Source organism: Podarcis melisellensis (genome assembly GCF_964234715.1).
Source record: "Podarcis melisellensis genome assembly, chromosome: 2".
NCBI classification, from domain to species: domain Eukaryota; kingdom Metazoa; phylum Chordata; class Lepidosauria; order Squamata; family Lacertidae; genus Podarcis; species Podarcis melisellensis.
The window spans coordinates 4,928,670-4,945,722 of NC_138529.1; the positions used below are offsets into that span (position 1 = coordinate 4,928,670).

At 48.1% G+C, this 17,053-nt stretch overlaps 1 protein-coding gene across 5 annotated transcripts in view; it reads left to right on the forward strand.

Moving 5' to 3' along the window:
- LRP1 (LDL receptor related protein 1) overlaps positions 1 to 17,053 on the forward strand; it is a 314,457-nt gene that overhangs the window by 270,373 nt on the left and 27,031 nt on the right. For all 5 annotated transcript variants that reach the window (XM_081900693.1, XM_081900695.1, XM_081900694.1 and 2 more), the window contains 11 exons: positions 5 to 188; positions 1,544 to 1,629; positions 2,923 to 3,042; positions 4,099 to 4,286; positions 5,536 to 5,741; positions 8,777 to 8,965; positions 10,017 to 10,165; positions 10,663 to 10,756; positions 12,682 to 12,798; positions 15,499 to 15,618; positions 16,575 to 16,697. In XM_081900693.1, the coding sequence (XP_081756819.1) occupies positions 5 to 188; positions 1,544 to 1,629; positions 2,923 to 3,042; positions 4,099 to 4,286; positions 5,536 to 5,741; positions 8,777 to 8,965; positions 10,017 to 10,165; positions 10,663 to 10,756; positions 12,682 to 12,798; positions 15,499 to 15,618; positions 16,575 to 16,697 (1,576 nt within the window). The remainder of the gene's footprint in view (positions 1 to 4; positions 189 to 1,543; positions 1,630 to 2,922; positions 3,043 to 4,098; positions 4,287 to 5,535; positions 5,742 to 8,776; positions 8,966 to 10,016; positions 10,166 to 10,662; positions 10,757 to 12,681; positions 12,799 to 15,498; positions 15,619 to 16,574; positions 16,698 to 17,053) is intronic.

The following is a 17,053-nucleotide window of genomic DNA, read 5'->3' on the forward strand; positions in this document are numbered from 1 at the left end:
GCAGTGCAGATGTCGCCCCGGGTTCCGGCTGAAGGATGATGGAAAGACTTGCATTGACATTGACGAGTGCACAACCACCTACCCCTGCAGCCAGATATGCATCAACACGCACGGTAGCTTCAAGTGCTTGTGCGCAGATGGCTACCTACTGAAGCCAGATGACCAAACGAGCTGCAAAGCTGTCACAGGTGAAGCTGATCCTCAGTGCCGTGAATGTTCTTAGAGATCAGCAGAAAGCAGAAGGGTTCTGTCATTTGTTAGGGCAAGTGAAAACTTTGCAGCACAGGCCAGATGGCCATGGATCATATGGGAGTCTTCGCCTCTCTCTGTGCATCCCAGGAGCCCTGACCACATATCCCCTGTGCTAGGTAACACGGGGATGGTTGTTTTGGCTGCACTGGGATTGCTGAGGGGCAGCTGAGAAGGGAAGGGAAAGCACCCCCTCCCTGGTGATACTGATGCACAAAAGGTCACTTTCCTTGTGCTGCTGTTAGTGGGTGCATCTGCATTGCTGGAGCATAGGTGATTAGGTCATCCGCTCCCCAGAGGTTCCAGTAAAAGAATACTGACCCCATACTGCTGTTACCAACTGGGGCACACCGATCCTGGCTGCATCAGGATTGCTCAGGCATGGAGCTTTTATCCCCAAATCTGTCTGTCCCTCCGTCTCCCTCTATCCACCCCATCTCTGTCACACGTGCATCAAAGTTCTGAAGCAACTGCTAATAGCAGTATGGGAACAGTGATCTTGGCTGCTTCAAGAGCACGTTGGTGGTGAGGTTGCATTGTGTGTGCATGTGTGTGTGAGAGAGGGGGGTTACATGTGTGTGCTTTGGGGAGGGTGTTGTCTGTGTAGATGTGTGGGTGTGAATGTGAGGGTATGGGTGGATGAGTGTGGGAGCAAGGGGGTGCCAGCCCTGGCCCCACCCACCAATAAGTTTGACCTACAACCACCTGCCCATGGCCACATTTGGCCCTCAGCGGCAAAAAAACGTCATCCATCTCTGCTTTGGGGTTTGGTGGGATTAATCTGAGTATTGAGTATGGGCAGGGCTGGCCCAAGACATTTTAGCACCTGAGGCAAAACACAAAATGGCACCCTCTCCCTGCCAGGGAAGAAGGAGTGAGTGAAGATCTATACCAGCAACAAGCAAGGGAATAATGATCTAAATTGGGATCTGCTGCCTCTGTGGATTCTGCTGCCTGAGGTAGTTGCCTCACCTTGCATCACAGGTGGGCCAGCCCTGACTATAGGGTGGCAGGTGCAAAAGAGAACAGGGAGCTCCTGCACTTTGAGTTATGTAGAAGATGGAAGTCACATCTGTTGTTCTCCTCTACACAACAAATAACAGTGCAGGAGCCCCCTGCCTTCTTTTGCACCTGACACCCTACTTATGTTGAGAAGCAGCAGGTTTAAAAGTCAGTCAGTGGTGTGTATATTTGTGTGCAATGGCCCTTATTGCAGTCATACCAACATTAGATGTGGCTTCCTTAGAGGTTGGTGTGCCCTGCTTTGTCACTAATCCCTCCCTTTCTTTCTCAGATGAGGAACCCTTCCTGATCTTTGCTAATCGGTACTACCTAAGGAAGCTTAGCCTGGATGGATCCAACTATACACTGCTGAAACAGGTAACGAGCTTTGTAGGAGGAGGAAGTTCTGTATGAGCAGATTTTTGGGGAAAGTATTTTCTTGTATTGTGGCTTAGAAAATATCCAAGCAGCATTTCCCGCCCCCCCCCCCGACACACGACTACTGTGTTGATTGCCACTTCTGTTCTGCTCCCAATCACCTGCCTTGTGCCTGCTGGCCATGTTTCTTTCCCAGCCCCCTTCCATCTGATATATAATGTGACCCATTTAAGAAAGAGTGTTCCAATAGGTGGTTGGACATTTATGGTGGTGGCTTTGTCCGGCACTCTCCCAGGTGTATGGAAAGCCTGGGTGGGAAAAGACTATTTCATGGCAGAGTGCCATACCTGTGAAAAAAAAGAAAGTGCCTCATTGCAAAGCATCTTCATGATTGTTTCCGTTGTGGAGCCCCTCATTTACAAGTAGCCACTCACTCGAGAGCAGCTTATGCTTGTGGACAGCTTAGCTTTCCCATGGCACTCTCAAGAACTGTTGTGCCATGAGACAACTGCCACAGGAAAGAAGTTGCTATCTAATGAAGAGCACACTGCCGGCTGCATCCCTGCATGAGTCCCTGCTCTGGCTGTGCCTCCTTCCAGTCAGCTTCTGGTTGGGGCTGATTGCTGTCTCACATAGAACTGGTTCACTTCCCGGTGCAGAGATGCAGCAGAGTTACCTGCTCTCGGAGGGTGCTGGTTGTTTCATCTTTGCACACAGCATTGTCTCCTCCTAATCAAAGGGCATGCCCAGAGGAGGGTCTCATTTAAAAACGTACCTTTTGCCAGGGGCTTTATAACTCAGTAGCAGAACATATCCTTTACATGCAGAAGGTCTCAGATTCAATCTCCAACTTCTTCAGGGAGGGCTGGGAGACACTTCTATTGGAAGCCCTAGAAAGCCATTGCAAGTCAAAGTGGATAATGCTGAGCCTTCTGATGTTCCTGCACCCTAAAAGGAAGCCAGTGGGGGAGGTATAAGAGTGAACTGTGTCTTCATTTGTCATTTTGGGTGGTGGGGAAAAGCCAATGTGCCTACACAGTGTCATCATAATTTACTATGATTGTTATAGCACTTTTCCGGAGTCCAAAGAGCTTCGCATGCATTATCTATTTGTAGTCCTTACAAGAAGGATTATTATGTGCCAAATTGACAGAGAAAGCAGCTTGCCTAAAGCAACCTAGTGAGCTCATGATAGAGGTGAGACTCCGACTAAGGACTCAGCCCTCTTAGCCACAGTGCTGTTGTTCCTGTGACGTAAGAACTAATACCTGTCTCCTCTCTCGGGGGGCTTAGGGGCTGAATAACGCTGTGGCTTTGGACTTTGACTACCGGGAGCAAATGATCTACTGGACGGACGTCACAACACAGGGCAGCATGATCCGTCGCATGCACATCAATGGCAGCAACGTACAGGTGTGAGACCAATGTCATTTGTGATCATCATCTGAGGCCCCGCCACTCTTCAGAGGGTGGCAACATGAAAACAGGCCTTTTTTGCAGTGGCTCCCTGCTTGTGGGATGCTCTCCCCAGAGGGGCTTGCCTGGCACCTTCGTTGCATATCTTTAGGAGCCGGGCAAAAACATTCCTCTTCTCCCAGGCCTTTGGCTAATTAAATATACGGCCTTTTAAACTGGGGGGGGGGGGGTTGGCTGGTTGTTATTATGATGTGTGTTTTTGTGTTTTTATACTGCAAACCAACCAGTGATCCTCAGATAAATAGAATATGTTTATTATTATTATTATTATTATTATTATTATGACTGTATCTGCCCTGACTTAGGGTTATGGAAGGACCGTAACTCAGGGCTCTCCCGCACTTTGCTCCATGCTTTCTAGGCACAAGTCTGGGCTTGCCAGGTTCATCTTTGAGCGGTTTGTTTGTTTGTCCCCACACTTTTCCCCAGGAAAACTGCTGAATCGGAGCAAATGGCAATCCATGGAAAACCCAGTTGCCATTTGCAACATTTCAGTGGTAAAATGTGGGTTTTCCCAAGGCAAGCACTGGGACAAAAACTGCTCGAACACTTAGAAACTTAGAAAGTCCAGACCTGTGCCTAGAAATGAGGCCTCTGTGGCAGAGCACCTGTTTTCCATGATGTCTCCAGGTAGAGCTAGGGTTGTTCCCTGTTTGAAACCCTGGAGAGCCACTGCCCATCAGTGTAGAAAATACACGGCTGGGTGAACCAGTGGTCTGGCTCAGTAGAGACAGGTTCCTGTGTTTCTGTGTTTCCCTCCCTGTAGGTTCAGGATCAGCTCCCAAGCACTCAAGCAGTCTTCACTGCACCACATCACAGACCTATGCAGGGCTTTCTTATGCTTAACCTTTCCCCCTCCTTCCCTACCCACCCAAAGCAAACCAGTTTGTCTAAAAGCAGCCTGTCCACAAGCAGGGAAGGCATTCCTTTGACCAGAGCTTTCTTTAGTGTGTTCCTTCTTTCACGCTGTTATTTGGTCTTGTGCACTTCCAGGTTCTGCACCGAACTGGGCTGAGCAACCCTGACGGCCTGGCTGTGGACTGGGTGGGTGGAAACCTGTACTGGTGTGACAAGGGAAGGGACACCATTGAAGTATCAAAGCTGAACGGGGCCTACCGGACTGTGCTGGTGAACACAGGGCTACGGGAACCGCGGGCGCTGGTGGTGGACGTGCAGCATGGGTAAGTCTGTTGGATAGTGTCTGGGGCAGTGCCCAGGTTTTAAGCAGTTTAGGAAGCACTTAAGCTTTCTCTATCATGTTTAGGGAAGTTTTTGATATTTAATGCTGTATTGTTTTAACGCTGGATTGGAAGCCACCCAGAGTGGCTGGGGAAACTCAGCCAGATGGGCGGGGTATAAATAATAAATTATTATTATTATCATGAACAGTCTTTGTCCATGAACTCCCAAGGAACAAATTAATGTGCTTTCTAATTCTTCTGAAATCCCATCCTTTTAAGAAAGAAATATTTAGCCACTGAAGAAATCAGAAGTGGCAGAAGGTTTGAAGTTAAAGATAAATGGTTTAATGGTTTAATGCAGATAAATGGTTTAATGGTTTAATGCAGAGGTTCCCAAACGATGGTCTATGGATCACCAGTCATCCACAAGCTTCATTCAGGCAGTCCACAACATGCCTGTAGTTCAAGATTGGAGCCAGCACATCTGTCACATTAAATACTTACATCAATTTTTAAATTGGCTTTTTATTGCTTCTTCTATTTCTTACCTTGTACTTCATTGTATTTCAAGTTGAATTATATGGAATTAAAATTGTAATACCATGAAATACAAAAGAAGGAATAAAAATACAAGTAAAAGAAGGAATAAAAATACAATTGAAAATAATTCAGCATCTAGCAGAGCAACATTACAGTTGCTAAGATGGTAAGAATCATTAAGTAGTCCACCAAGATCCTCAGCCATTTTCAATTAACATGAATGATTAGCCTGCTCTGTACACTGCTGAAATTGCGCACAGCCTGCTGTTCCCTTTTAAAAAATGAGAGGGAACAAACCAGAGGCTGGCCTAGCATTATGTGTGAACTAGCATTTGTGGTTTGTCTCTTTCTGAACCAATCACATGGTTTGTTTGTAGAGAAACAAACCATGAGCTCTAGTTTGCATATAACGCTAAACTGGCCTCTGGTTTCTCTCCTCCTGATTCCAGAAAGGGAGAAGCAGAGAAAGCACAATTTCAGCACTGAACATTCTGCTCGCTTGCATTAAACTATAGTTTATTTTTAGCTATGGTTTATTGTTACATGGAAACAGGGTCTTTGCCTCGTTGTAGTGATTTTTCTTTCTAAGCAACTCGGAGAGCTCATGTTACTAGTGGGCTAAATGAATGAAAGAATGTGGGGAGTGACCACAGCTGCTGTTCTATGTTTTTGCTATTTGTGTTACTCACTCCCGTTTGCTCTTTCCTAGGTACTTGTACTGGACAGACTGGGGTGACCATTCCCTGATTGGCAAGATAGGCATGGATGGCACAAACCGGAGCGTCATTGTGGACTCAAAGATCACCTGGCCCAACGGCCTCACCCTGGACTACGTTAACAGCCGCATCTACTGGGCTGATGCCCGGGAGGACTACATTGAATTTGCCAGCCTGGATGGCTCTAACCGGCACATAGGTAAGAGAGCTGAAGGAACTGTGAAGCTTATGTTCATATGCACAGTGGTTGAGCCGAGTGGCCATAACTTTCATGGGTTGGGTACCTATAGAGGCAGCAGCTTAGTTGCCGAGCACATAGCTTTGCATGCAAAAGATCCCAGATTCAATCCCTGGCATCTCCAGGTAGGGCCAGGAAAGAGCCCTGATGGGAACCATTTAGAGCAATTGCCGTCAGGATGGAGCCAAGGTGGTCCCTTCCAGATGCTGTTGATCCATCAGCTCCCATCATCCGTAATCAAAGGCTATATTGCCCGGGGCTGCTGTGAGTTGGAGTCCAGTGATAGCTGGGGGGCACCATATTGGGCAGCTCTGCTATAGACAATACTAAGACAGTGCTCTGATTTGGTACATGACAGCTTCCCATGGGAGGAGAATGTTAATTGAGTGACCAGATTTGGGGAATGCAGCTAAGGCATTTCTCCTGAGCCCTTGTAGAGTTCCAGTGTAGTTGCTAAAGGGATGATCTGAGAAAGCCCTAATTCTAACCTTGCCATGGCCAAGGGGTCACCTAGGTAGCTGAGCTGGCTCTTCTTCCCTGGCTAATCTTACTTTCTGGTTTTGGAGACTGACTTGGGTGGGAGAGTGTTATTTAAAGTTGTTGGGTTGGGGTGTTATTGGAGGAGCATTGCAAGCATAAACAAAGTTAAGCCCCCTGTTTCTGCTCACCGATTCTGCCTTGCAAATGCTTCCTTCCCTCAGCTCCTGAAGTAGCAAAATGAAACAGGCTTAGAACCCCTTGGGGGATGTAGTTCCACTCCTAACTTTTTGCCCTCTGGCAACAGCATATAAATTACCTATATATTGTTCTGTTCCCTTTTAATCCCTTCGGCTACCTGTCAGTTACTTATTTTCTGGTTTTGGTTTCCTGTGTGCTTGCTGTCATTCTCTATACCGAGGGTGTGGAATGTTTTAGAACATTATCTTTAACAGATGGGTCCTTTTGAACAATAGACGATTCTCTCAGCACCCGTCATTGTTTCCTCTTTCTCTTCCCCCACCCCCACTCCCCTCAGAAGTCAGTGTAAAAGCTATGTGAGTGTTTAATTATAAGGTTTGGGTACTCTCTTGTATTGCTTATTGGGTATTAGGCCAGACATAGGCAAGATGTGGTTTAAAAATAGACAGAAAGCTGTTTTTATCCAGACTGACCTGACCAAGTTAAATGATCCTAGAGCAGCTCCGTGGTATTATATGGTCATGGAGCTGCTCCAATATCATTTGACTTGCTCAGGATAAAGACACCCTTTTGTCTATTTTTATTTTTAAGTATTGCACCACCAAGGATGTGTATTTATCAGATTTTTCTAAATCCTCATTGAGGAGCACATTAACCATGTCCAAGGCAGTCCTGGATGGTGTGATTATTGAAAAAAATCCATTTAATTTTCACACACTGAATATGTTGTGTGAGAGAGGTGGAAGCTCTGATGCATTATCTGTTACACCGATTCACCTATAAGAGGTTTAAGATTAAAATCTCTGGAACAATTGCTCCTTCAAAAAAAGTTACTGGTCTAATGAGCACATTCTTGTTTTGTTCTATGCAGTCATATGTGAGTGCTGATTCTTTTTCTTTTTAAGTAATGTGGTTGAGTGCTTTACTGCTTATTGACCCACCAGAATTACATTTTTACATGTACATCCCCAACTCCCCTCCATCATTTTGACACATTAATAAGTGGAACCAAGCAGTGGCGTAGCATGAGTTGCCAGCACCCGAGTCCATGCAGAAGCGGGGTTGGAGGGAGGAAAGCGGATGCATGCACATTCAACTGCCTAACCGTGCCTGAGTCACCCAGGAGATTGCAGCCGCAGAGATAAGAAGAGTTGTCATCTGGAGAGGTCACTTCCTAGTTCACATAGAGGAGCTGTTTTCCACAGAGCCCAGTGACAGAAGCGCACAGCTGTATTGAGGCAGCACCCCTAGCCATTTTGCGCCCAGAGCAATTGCCCCTGTGGCCCTCCATGCTACACCACTGGAACCAAGGGTTCCATGTTCTTAAACACAATTATCAATAAATGTGCTATCTGAAGGAAGAACTTCATTCTACCACCACATCTCATCAGATACAAAATAGAGCATTGGCTGAATGAGAGATCCCGGCAACAGATGTGCATCCTTGGAGGAGGACGTGGGCGTTGCATCCAGCTGTGGCTAGGGTGAAATCTTGAAAGTTCATCTCCAATTTATTTGGGAAGCCTTGGTGAAAGAGAGAGGCAAAACTACCTCCCCTATTTCATATTTCAGGAGGATGGGAGGGGGAGGCAGATGTTAAAGGTGAAGCAGCGTTCCTCTCAACCTTTCATAGTTGCTGGCTACCAGCCTTCATTTCCCATGACCTTTGGAGCAACAAGTGGCCATGAGTTTGTGCCCCTACCCTTGAGATCCCCGCAGAAATGGCTGAAATCCAACTCCCTAAACTTTTACTGTCCATGATTGGAGGAGTCAGTTTAGTCCAGTCCTATCCACAAAACACTGCACATTTGCCATGTTTAACACTGAATGTGCCATGGCCTTGACCTAGAACAGGCATGGGGAGCATGTGTCACTCCAAATGTTGCTGGGCTAGAGCTCCCATTTTCCCTGTTCCTTTGACCATGCTCCATGGAGCTGATGGGAGTTGGAGTCGGACAACATCTGAAAAGGCACAGTTTCCCCATTCCTGGTCTAGAGCCAGGCACACCCTTGGCTAGGAGTCCTCTGGACTCCAGATTTCCACTTGAGTTCTGCATCCTTGTCACCCAGTGAGAGTCTCTTTCTTCTCAGTCAAGGACTTGACTGAGAACAGCACGAATCAAAACGTTGGGGAAACCACGGAGGGAAGGGAAGTCCTAGGTTGACTGATTGAAAACCTGAAATGTTTTTGGATTATTGCTTTTTTTAAAAAATAATCTATATAATAATAATAATAGTCTCTTCTTCTTCTTCTTCTTCTTCTTCTTCTTCTTCTTCTTCTTCTTCTTCTTCTTCTTCTTCTTCTTCTTCTTCGCTAGTCCTAAGCCAGGATATCCCCCACATCTTTGCCCTGACACTCTTTGAGGATTACATTTATTGGACAGACTGGGAGACCAAATCTATCAACCGGGCCCACAAGACCACAGGCACCAACAAATCGGTGTTGATCAGCACCCTGCACAGGCCAATGGATATCCACATCTTCCACTCCTACAGGCAGCCAGATGGTGAGTGCCATGCTCCATCCAGGATGTGAAAGTCACTGTTTGCAGGGAGCAGAGTTCAGTTACCACACAATGGGGCACAGCACAGATGCATTCAGGCTCATCATCTGCCAGGCCCAGGACCAAATGGTGTAAGTGAGGCAAATTAGGGCTAATAAAAGCCACAGGCAGAGCTTTTTGTATTGCTCTGGCCTGAGAGCAAGTCTGACCAGATATGTTTTTTAAGAGGGCAGGCTGCTTAGGTGGCGTCTTTGGAGATCTGGAAAGTTACTCTGTACTCCCCTTCAGCTTGGGCACAGGTTCAAAGTCTTACTGTGGGCTTAAGCCCTGACACCAAGAAGAAAGTGGGCTACTGGGGTAGCTCTCTCTCTTACATTTGCTAGCAAAATGCTGTTATGGACCTTTGCAACCCTCCACCAATCCTACATGATGCCTTGTTGAAAGAGAACTCCAGTCCTTAATGAGCCTGCCCCTGGCAAACCCAACACTCAGCTTGTTGAGTCTAGGAGAGAGAGAGGGCCTAGGCATGGCACTTATACCTGACTAGCTCCTCAGCTGGAGGGCAGGGTGTGGCAGGGTGAGGATGAGAGATGGCAGTGTTATTGAGTCTTGACCCCCTGCAGTAGCTGATTGGGTCTGCAGTGGGTGCCTTCTCCTTCCTCAAGTGGAAGAAGAAGAAGAAGAAGAGTTTGGATTTGATATCCCGCCTTTCACTCCCTTTAAGGAGTCTCAAAGCGGCTAACATTCTCCTTTCCCTTCCTCCCCCACAACAAACACTCTGTGAGGTGAGTGGGGCTGAGAGACTTCAAAGAAGTGTGACTAGCCCAAGGTCACCCAGCAGCTGCATGTGGAGGAGCGGAGACGCGAACCCGGTTCCCCAGATTACGAGACTACCGCTCTTAACCACTACACCACACTGGCTGAGAGCTGGTGATGGTACTTCCTTAGGATATCTGCACAAGAAAGAGGTCCTCCATCCATTTCCACACTTGACAGCAGAGCACGAGTAACTTCTATTGCTGTAACCTGCGCCTCTTTTCTTTTCCCCGTCCAGTTCCGGACCATCCCTGCAAAGTCAACAACAGTGGTTGCAGCAACCTGTGCCTGCTGTCTCCAGGAGGGGGCTTCAAGTGTGCCTGCCCTACCAACTTCTACCTGGGTGCCGATGGCAAGACCTGCATCTCCAACTGCACAGCCAGCCAGGTAATTGGAGCAGCACACAAACATTGGGATGTGCCCTCTCCCTTCACCATTTGGTTGCTTTGTCAAGGGACTATCACCATCCTGCAGCAACGTCTGCCGGCCAGATCAAAGCCCTCTGAAGGGTGAAGGCTCCGCTCCCTGTGTTGGGCAGCATCAAATTGGGTCTTGTGGCTGGTTCTTGCCATTAAATCCATCTGATCCAGAGTAAGGCGAGATGCTCTTTTTTAAACCAGCCTCAATCGGTTCTCCAAATACTGAGGTTACATGTTTATCTTTTGGAGAGACCTGTGTAAGCCAAAGTATATTTGAGGGGTGGTTGGAAAATGAGGACGGCTCTACTGCTGTCGCTCACCTGGATCAGTTTCACAGCTGTGGCATGGAAGATGTGATGGGCTGGGGTTTGCTCTGATGGAACAGGGAGAGGCTACAGGGGATGCTCTTCTCCCCACTGCTGATGTCTTGCCTCAGCTTCATGACTTTTTCTTCTTAACTAACAGTTTGTCTGCAAAAACGACAAGTGCATCCCTTTCTGGTGGAAATGCGACACAGAGGATGATTGTGGGGACCGTTCTGATGAGCCGGATAACTGCCGTGAGTGAACAGTTTGGAGAAAGCCCCAAGGGTTGGAGAAAATGTTGGTTTAAAAAAAATAAAAATCACAAGGACTGATTGAATATCGTCCTGGCAGAACGTTGGGACATGCAGGGAAAATGGCCACAAAACAGGTTTACAGCATTGCAAGGGGTAAATTTGTGGTTTGAAGCCAGTGTTGGCCAGTGTGGTGTAGGGGTTCAAGTACCTGTGGGACCAGGGTTCAAATCCCCACTAGGCCATGAAACTCACTTGGGCCACTCACAGCCTCTCAGACCAACCTATCTTGCAGGGTTAATTGGGGATTGAGATTGGGGAAGGGCAACCATGTATCCCACTTTGAGGAGGAATCTAGAGGAAATAAATACAAATAGTAAAAATGTTTAGAGTAGATGCATTGAAATTAAGGAACATGGCTAACCTAGGTCCATTGATTTTATTGGACTGGCTTAGAGGAGAACTCAGTTGGATACAAGCCTGTGTCTTGCATTTTGACCCTGGGGGCTTCTTTGGTAACCCTGGGGGGGCTCCATTGCCTGGCTGGTGTTTTCTGGGTCTGCTTATCTAATCCCTTGAGGGAGTGTAGCAAAGGCAGCAGGCATGCTTGGTCCATTGGGCTGTGTTCAGGCCCCTTCCATGCTGAGTCTTCCATGGCCCCCACTCTTCTTCCAGCAGCCTGTCACATCACTTTGAGGTGGGGTTGAGACATCCACAGCAGCTTGCATCCTTCCAGGTTTGTCTTGGTACGTGGAAACTTCCTTTAGGGACAGTTTGCCTGAACTTCCATTGGATGTCTCATGACTTCAGAAGCTCCCTAAAATCTCCACCCAGGGTTTTAAACCAGGGATGGGAAACCTGTAGCCCTAGTGGTGCAGCACTAAAACTGCTAGCACATTTGCAAAGCTTATGCGGGGTCCAAAATGTATGGTTTCAGATTGGATGGGGTTCTGCGTGTTAAGATTCCTGAATTGCATGGGGCTGAACTAAATGACCCTTTGGGTCCCTACAGTTCTGTGACATATGGGGGGGGGGGGCACAGCACCTATCATCCTTTGCCATTGGCTATGCTAGCTTGGGTTGATGGGAGTTGGAGCCCACCCCTGCTTCAATTGCATACATGATCTGATTATATTTGCCTTCCTAAGTATATTGTTCTCCTGCTTAGGTGCTGCACAGTCCTGGCATATGAGAGAGATGTGCCGTAGGCCATAGTGATTCTGATCTTATTCTGTGTTGCACATGCCACCTATATATTCCAGTTCAACCAGGCTGCTCTGTGCAAAAAGTATCAGCTCCCCGTGGCTAGTATGAAGCTTAATTCCTACTAGGTGGGAGAGAGAGAATTCCCTGGGCTAGATTTAGCCATTTTGTCAAACAGCAGTGGAGCCCTGCCAGATTAGGTTCCTTGGAGACTTGTATTAATTTGGGAGTGTACCAGCGTGGATGATGAGTTTGCTGCCTTCCTCTAGGACTCTTTAAAACATCTTTCCACTCCAGCTGTGGCAATTCTTCCCCCCACTTGTTACCAGCTATATAAAGTATTTGCAGATGAAGGAGCAGAGTCCTTGGCACCAAAGGAAGCTGCATGAGAGGGTTGGTTGGCTGGCTGGCAGTGTATGGGTCAGGGAGGCATCAGGCCCTTCAGTTTGGAGAAGGGAGTCCTGCATCATAGAAAGGACATAGGAAGCTAGTACCAGATCAGACCATTTCCCCATCTGGCACCATATAGCCTACTCAGACTGGCAGCAACTCTCCTGCATCTTAGCCAGAGGTCTTTCCAACCACCTCCTACCTCATCCTTTAGCCTGGAGACACCAGGGATCAGAGCTGGCACCTTTTGCATGTTAAGCCTGTGCTCTGCCACTGAGTCTCTGCGTCCTTCTCCCAAGGTATCATTGCAATCCCATGTTCCCTTCTCCCAACAGCTGAATTCAAGTGTCGCCCAGGACAGTTCCAGTGCTCAACAGGAATCTGCACCAACCCAGCCTTCATCTGTGATGGGGACAACGACTGCCAAGACAGCTCAGATGAGCACAACTGTGGTGAGTTGCCCAGACCAAAGCAAATGGTAAAGTTATTGTCCTGGCTTGTGTTTACACCATGGCAATGGAAGCTGTTAGGTGACAGCAAGGATCTTTATTGAGCCAGAGTAGAAGTAAAGGCTCAGCAACAGGTGCTGCAACACTTAGGCTGGGTGACAGGACAGGTGAGAACAGCTGGACTAGAATCAGGAGTCCCCCTGTGCCAAGGCTCCTCACCCAGTGCGACTGAACTGGTTGGTGGGTTTCTGGATGAAACATCGGCTCTGGATCCATTCCAGTCCGGCTTCCGCGCTGGTCATGGGACCGAGACGGCTCTGGTTGCCCTAACAGATGATCTTCGTAGACAGCTGGATCAAGGCGGGTCGGGGCTGCTGATTCTTCTAGATTTGTCAGCAGCTTTTGACATGGTCGATCACGAACTCCTGGACCACCGCCTTGCCGACGTGGGGATCCAGGGCACAGTCCTTCAATGGCTGCGCTCGTTTCTCTCTGGTCGGGGACAGAGGGTGGCGCTTGGGGGGGAATTGTCATCGCGCCACTCCTTGGTGTGTGGAGTGCCTCAGGGTGCGATTCTCCCCCCGATGCTTTTTAACATCTTTATGCGCCCCCTCGCCCAGCTTGTCCGGAGTTTCGGGCTGGGCTGCCATCAGTATGCTGATGACACCCAACTCTATCTGTTGATGGATGGCCATCCTGACTCGGCCCCAGACACACTGATCAGATGCTTGGAAGCTGTGGCTGGATGGTTACGTGGGAGCCGGTTGAAGTTAAATCCTTCGAAGACAGAGGTCCTCTGGCTGGGACGGGATGATATGGGACTGAGGGGGCAGCTCCCATCTCTTGCGGGGGTGCAATTAGTGCCAGCGCCGTCCGTTAAGAGTTTGGGTGTAATCTTCGATACCTCCCTCTCCATGGAGGCGCAGATTGCAGCTATTACAAAGGCGGCATTTTTTCATCTCCGCCAAGCTAAGCAGTTGGCTCCTTACCTCTCTCGCCCTGACCTAGCTACTGTGATCCACGCGACGGTCACCTCCAGACTGGATTATTGTAACTCGCTCTACGTGGGGCTGCCCTTGAGACTGACCCAAAAACTCCAGCGGGTGCAGAATGCCGCAGCGAGACTCCTTACGGGGTCTTCGCTGCGAGATCACATTCATCCGGTGCTATACCAGCTGCACTGGCTCCCGGTGGAGTACAGGATCAGGTTTAAGGTGCTGGTTTTAACCTTCAAAGCCCTATACGGCCTAGGACCCTCGTACCTACGGGACCGCCTCTCCTGGTATGCCCCACAGAGGAACCTACGGTCTTCAAACAAAAACACCTTGAAGGTCCCAGGCCACAGAGAGGTTAGGCTGGCCTCAACTAGAGCCAGGGCCTTTTCGGCTGCGGCTCCAACCTGGTGGAATGCTCTGTCACAAGAGACAAGGGCCCTGCAGGACTTGACATCTTTCCGTAGGGCCTGCAAGACAGAGCTGTTCCGCCAGGCCTTTGGTTAGGGCGCAGCCTGACTCCCTCCTTTGGCAACCTTTACAAAACTTTATGGCTGCCATCAATCTTGATTTTAATTAATTTTTATAATGTTTTTATAACGTCGCACTATTTTGGTGTTGTTAGCCGCCCTGAGCCCGGCTTCGGCTGGGGAGGGCGGGATATAAATAAAATTTATTATTATTATTATTATTATTGTGCTCCACTAAATCTGCCTCTGCCATGTCCTGATACTGGGAGCGCAACCAGTTCAGTCGCACTGGGTGAGGACTCTTGGGGGCAGCGCAGGGGGCTTCATAACTATGAAGTAGACTGCAAGGGGAGAGGCGGGGAGAGCGTTGGATTTTGGTGTCCCACAGGCCACCCTTTCCAAGGTCCACCACTGGGCGAGAAGGTCAGCGCAAGGAGGTCAAAATTGCATGGAAGCAACAGAGTTGTCCCAATGGCACACCCACCTGCCAAGCTTTTAAAGTCAAGGCAAGCCTTCTCACAAAAGTCCTTGCTGTGTGAGAATGCCAAGAATGCAGAGCCCTGCTTCCTATCAAGAGCAGCCGTGTCCTGGGAGAGTCTCCACCCACCATTTCGCCATCCTCTTGCTCCTCCTTGTCTTATTTAGTTGTCTCCTTCCTTTCCATAGAAGAGACTCAAGGGCAACCTCCAGAATTTGAGACAAAGCAATTAAAATACATGGTGCCTATTAAGAAAAGCTTAAGAACCATAAAACACTAGAGATGGGCAAACCTTCCCAAGCTCTTCTTGGACATTGAAATGATCAGATATCTATGTATCTATTTCTCTAAGCAAACCAGAGGGCTTTGAAATAATGACCCCCAATCCCTACCAGCCATCTCAGTCCTTCAAAAGCCAAAAGTGCTTCCTAGCCTATGCCCTTCTCCACCCCTAAAAATCCACCTTCTCTGTTCTTTCAAGAAGTAAAGATGGCAGGAGGAGCAGTGCCACTCATGGAGAGGGAAATGATCAAAGGGAGGTTTCCCCTTCTCTCCTCCTTTTTTCTTTGTTGCTCTGATGCTCTACAAAACAGTGTCGAGCCACAAGGCCAAAGGAATCATGGGAGAGGTATCTCTTTCAAAACCTCCTGCAACTCTGGTAAATCTCGTGAGACTTCCTGACAAAAACTGGTGTCTTAAGGCTAAAAAGTCTGGTCCTCACTCGTTTAAAAAGTGCTTTTGCTTTCTGCTTTCTTCCTGACAGAGGTGCATGTCTGCCTGCCCAGCCAGTTCAAATGTACCAACACCAATCGCTGTATCCCTGGCATCTTTCGCTGCAATGGGCAGGACAACTGCGGGGATGGAGAGGACGAGAAGGACTGTCGTAAGTCATGCTTGGAACAGGGTCCTGCTTGGAGCAAGATGAGGGGCATCACTTTGCCCTTTGCGCTCCCTCTAGTTCAGGGGTGAAGAACCTGGGAAGCTTAAGAAATTAGGAATTTGCGCTGCGCTTCTGGATTCCGGCTCACATGGAGCAGAGAAATAGAGCTGGGTGCATACTGATTGCAGCTGATGAGCCACTGCAGTAGGGATTGGGAGCCTGTAGCCCTCAAGATCTGGAATTGTGGCTCTCCACATATTGTTGAACTTCAGGTTCCTCATTCCTACTTCGGTGGCCTGTCAAAATAACAGATGTCCTTGTATGAACAGTACAATAAGCATTTATCTACTGGACTCCAGACCTATGGAATTTTTTTATATATTTTGTGTTAAAAATGTATGTGATTCCATAAAAGGGTAACCAGATTTTCCCTGAGTTGAATTTTACAGCCTGCAATAATGCTCATGTGCTTAACGTCCATAATTCAGTTTGCTCAGGTGGTCATGGTGAGGGCAAAGAGTTATGAGGACACTGAAGCCCTGATTTCTGGAAAGCCTGCTCAGTCCCTGCTCTGACTTCTGAAATTTCAAAACTCAGTTTAAAGAAAAGAAGAAAAGAGGGATTTTGTAGGGGTGGAATTACACACCTAGTGCTAGTTTCTGCACTTTGAATAGCAATATTACAGTATATGTTGTATCCTGATTATTATAAAGGTGTACCATCATCCTAGTGTTACAGCAGTAAAGCTGGCAGCACATTTGCAGCATGGTTTCAGATTGGGTGGTGAACCACTTGTTGGGATTCCTGCATTTCAGGGGGTTGGACCAGATGACCTTTGGGGTCCCTTCCAACTCTACAATTCTACAGTTCCATGATTCTACACGTCAGCCATTGGTGTAGGAAGACTCCTACCTGCATTCAGCCCTAGAGCTCCCTCTTGACTCCTGTTTCTGTTGCAGCGGAAGTGACCTGCGCCCCAAACCAGTTCCAGTGTACCATCACCAAGCGCTGCATTCCGCGGGTGTGGGTGTGTGACCGCGACAATGACTGTGTGGATGGATCTGATGAACCCGCTAACTGCAGTAAGGAGCTACTGTGTCAAAGGCTTTTTGGCCTGGGAATGGGATGGCAGGGAGTAGGGTGGCTGATCCATGAGCTTCTGGCTAGAAAGCCTCTGCCTCTCTGCTTTTGAGAAGATGATGGGATTTGGTGCCCTCAGCTTAGCCAGCCATGTGTGCCAAAGATGTTATGGAAGTGCTGTTATGAAATCAGCAAATAAGCTTTCCAATTGCTTATTTGGTGTTAGAGCCTTGTGCAAATTGCATCCTAGGGCAAGAATTTGCTCCAAATTGGATCCATAACCAACACAATGTTCTCCAGATTCTGTTGGGCCCCAACTTCTATCAGCCCCAGCCAACGTGGCCAGAGTAAAGGATGA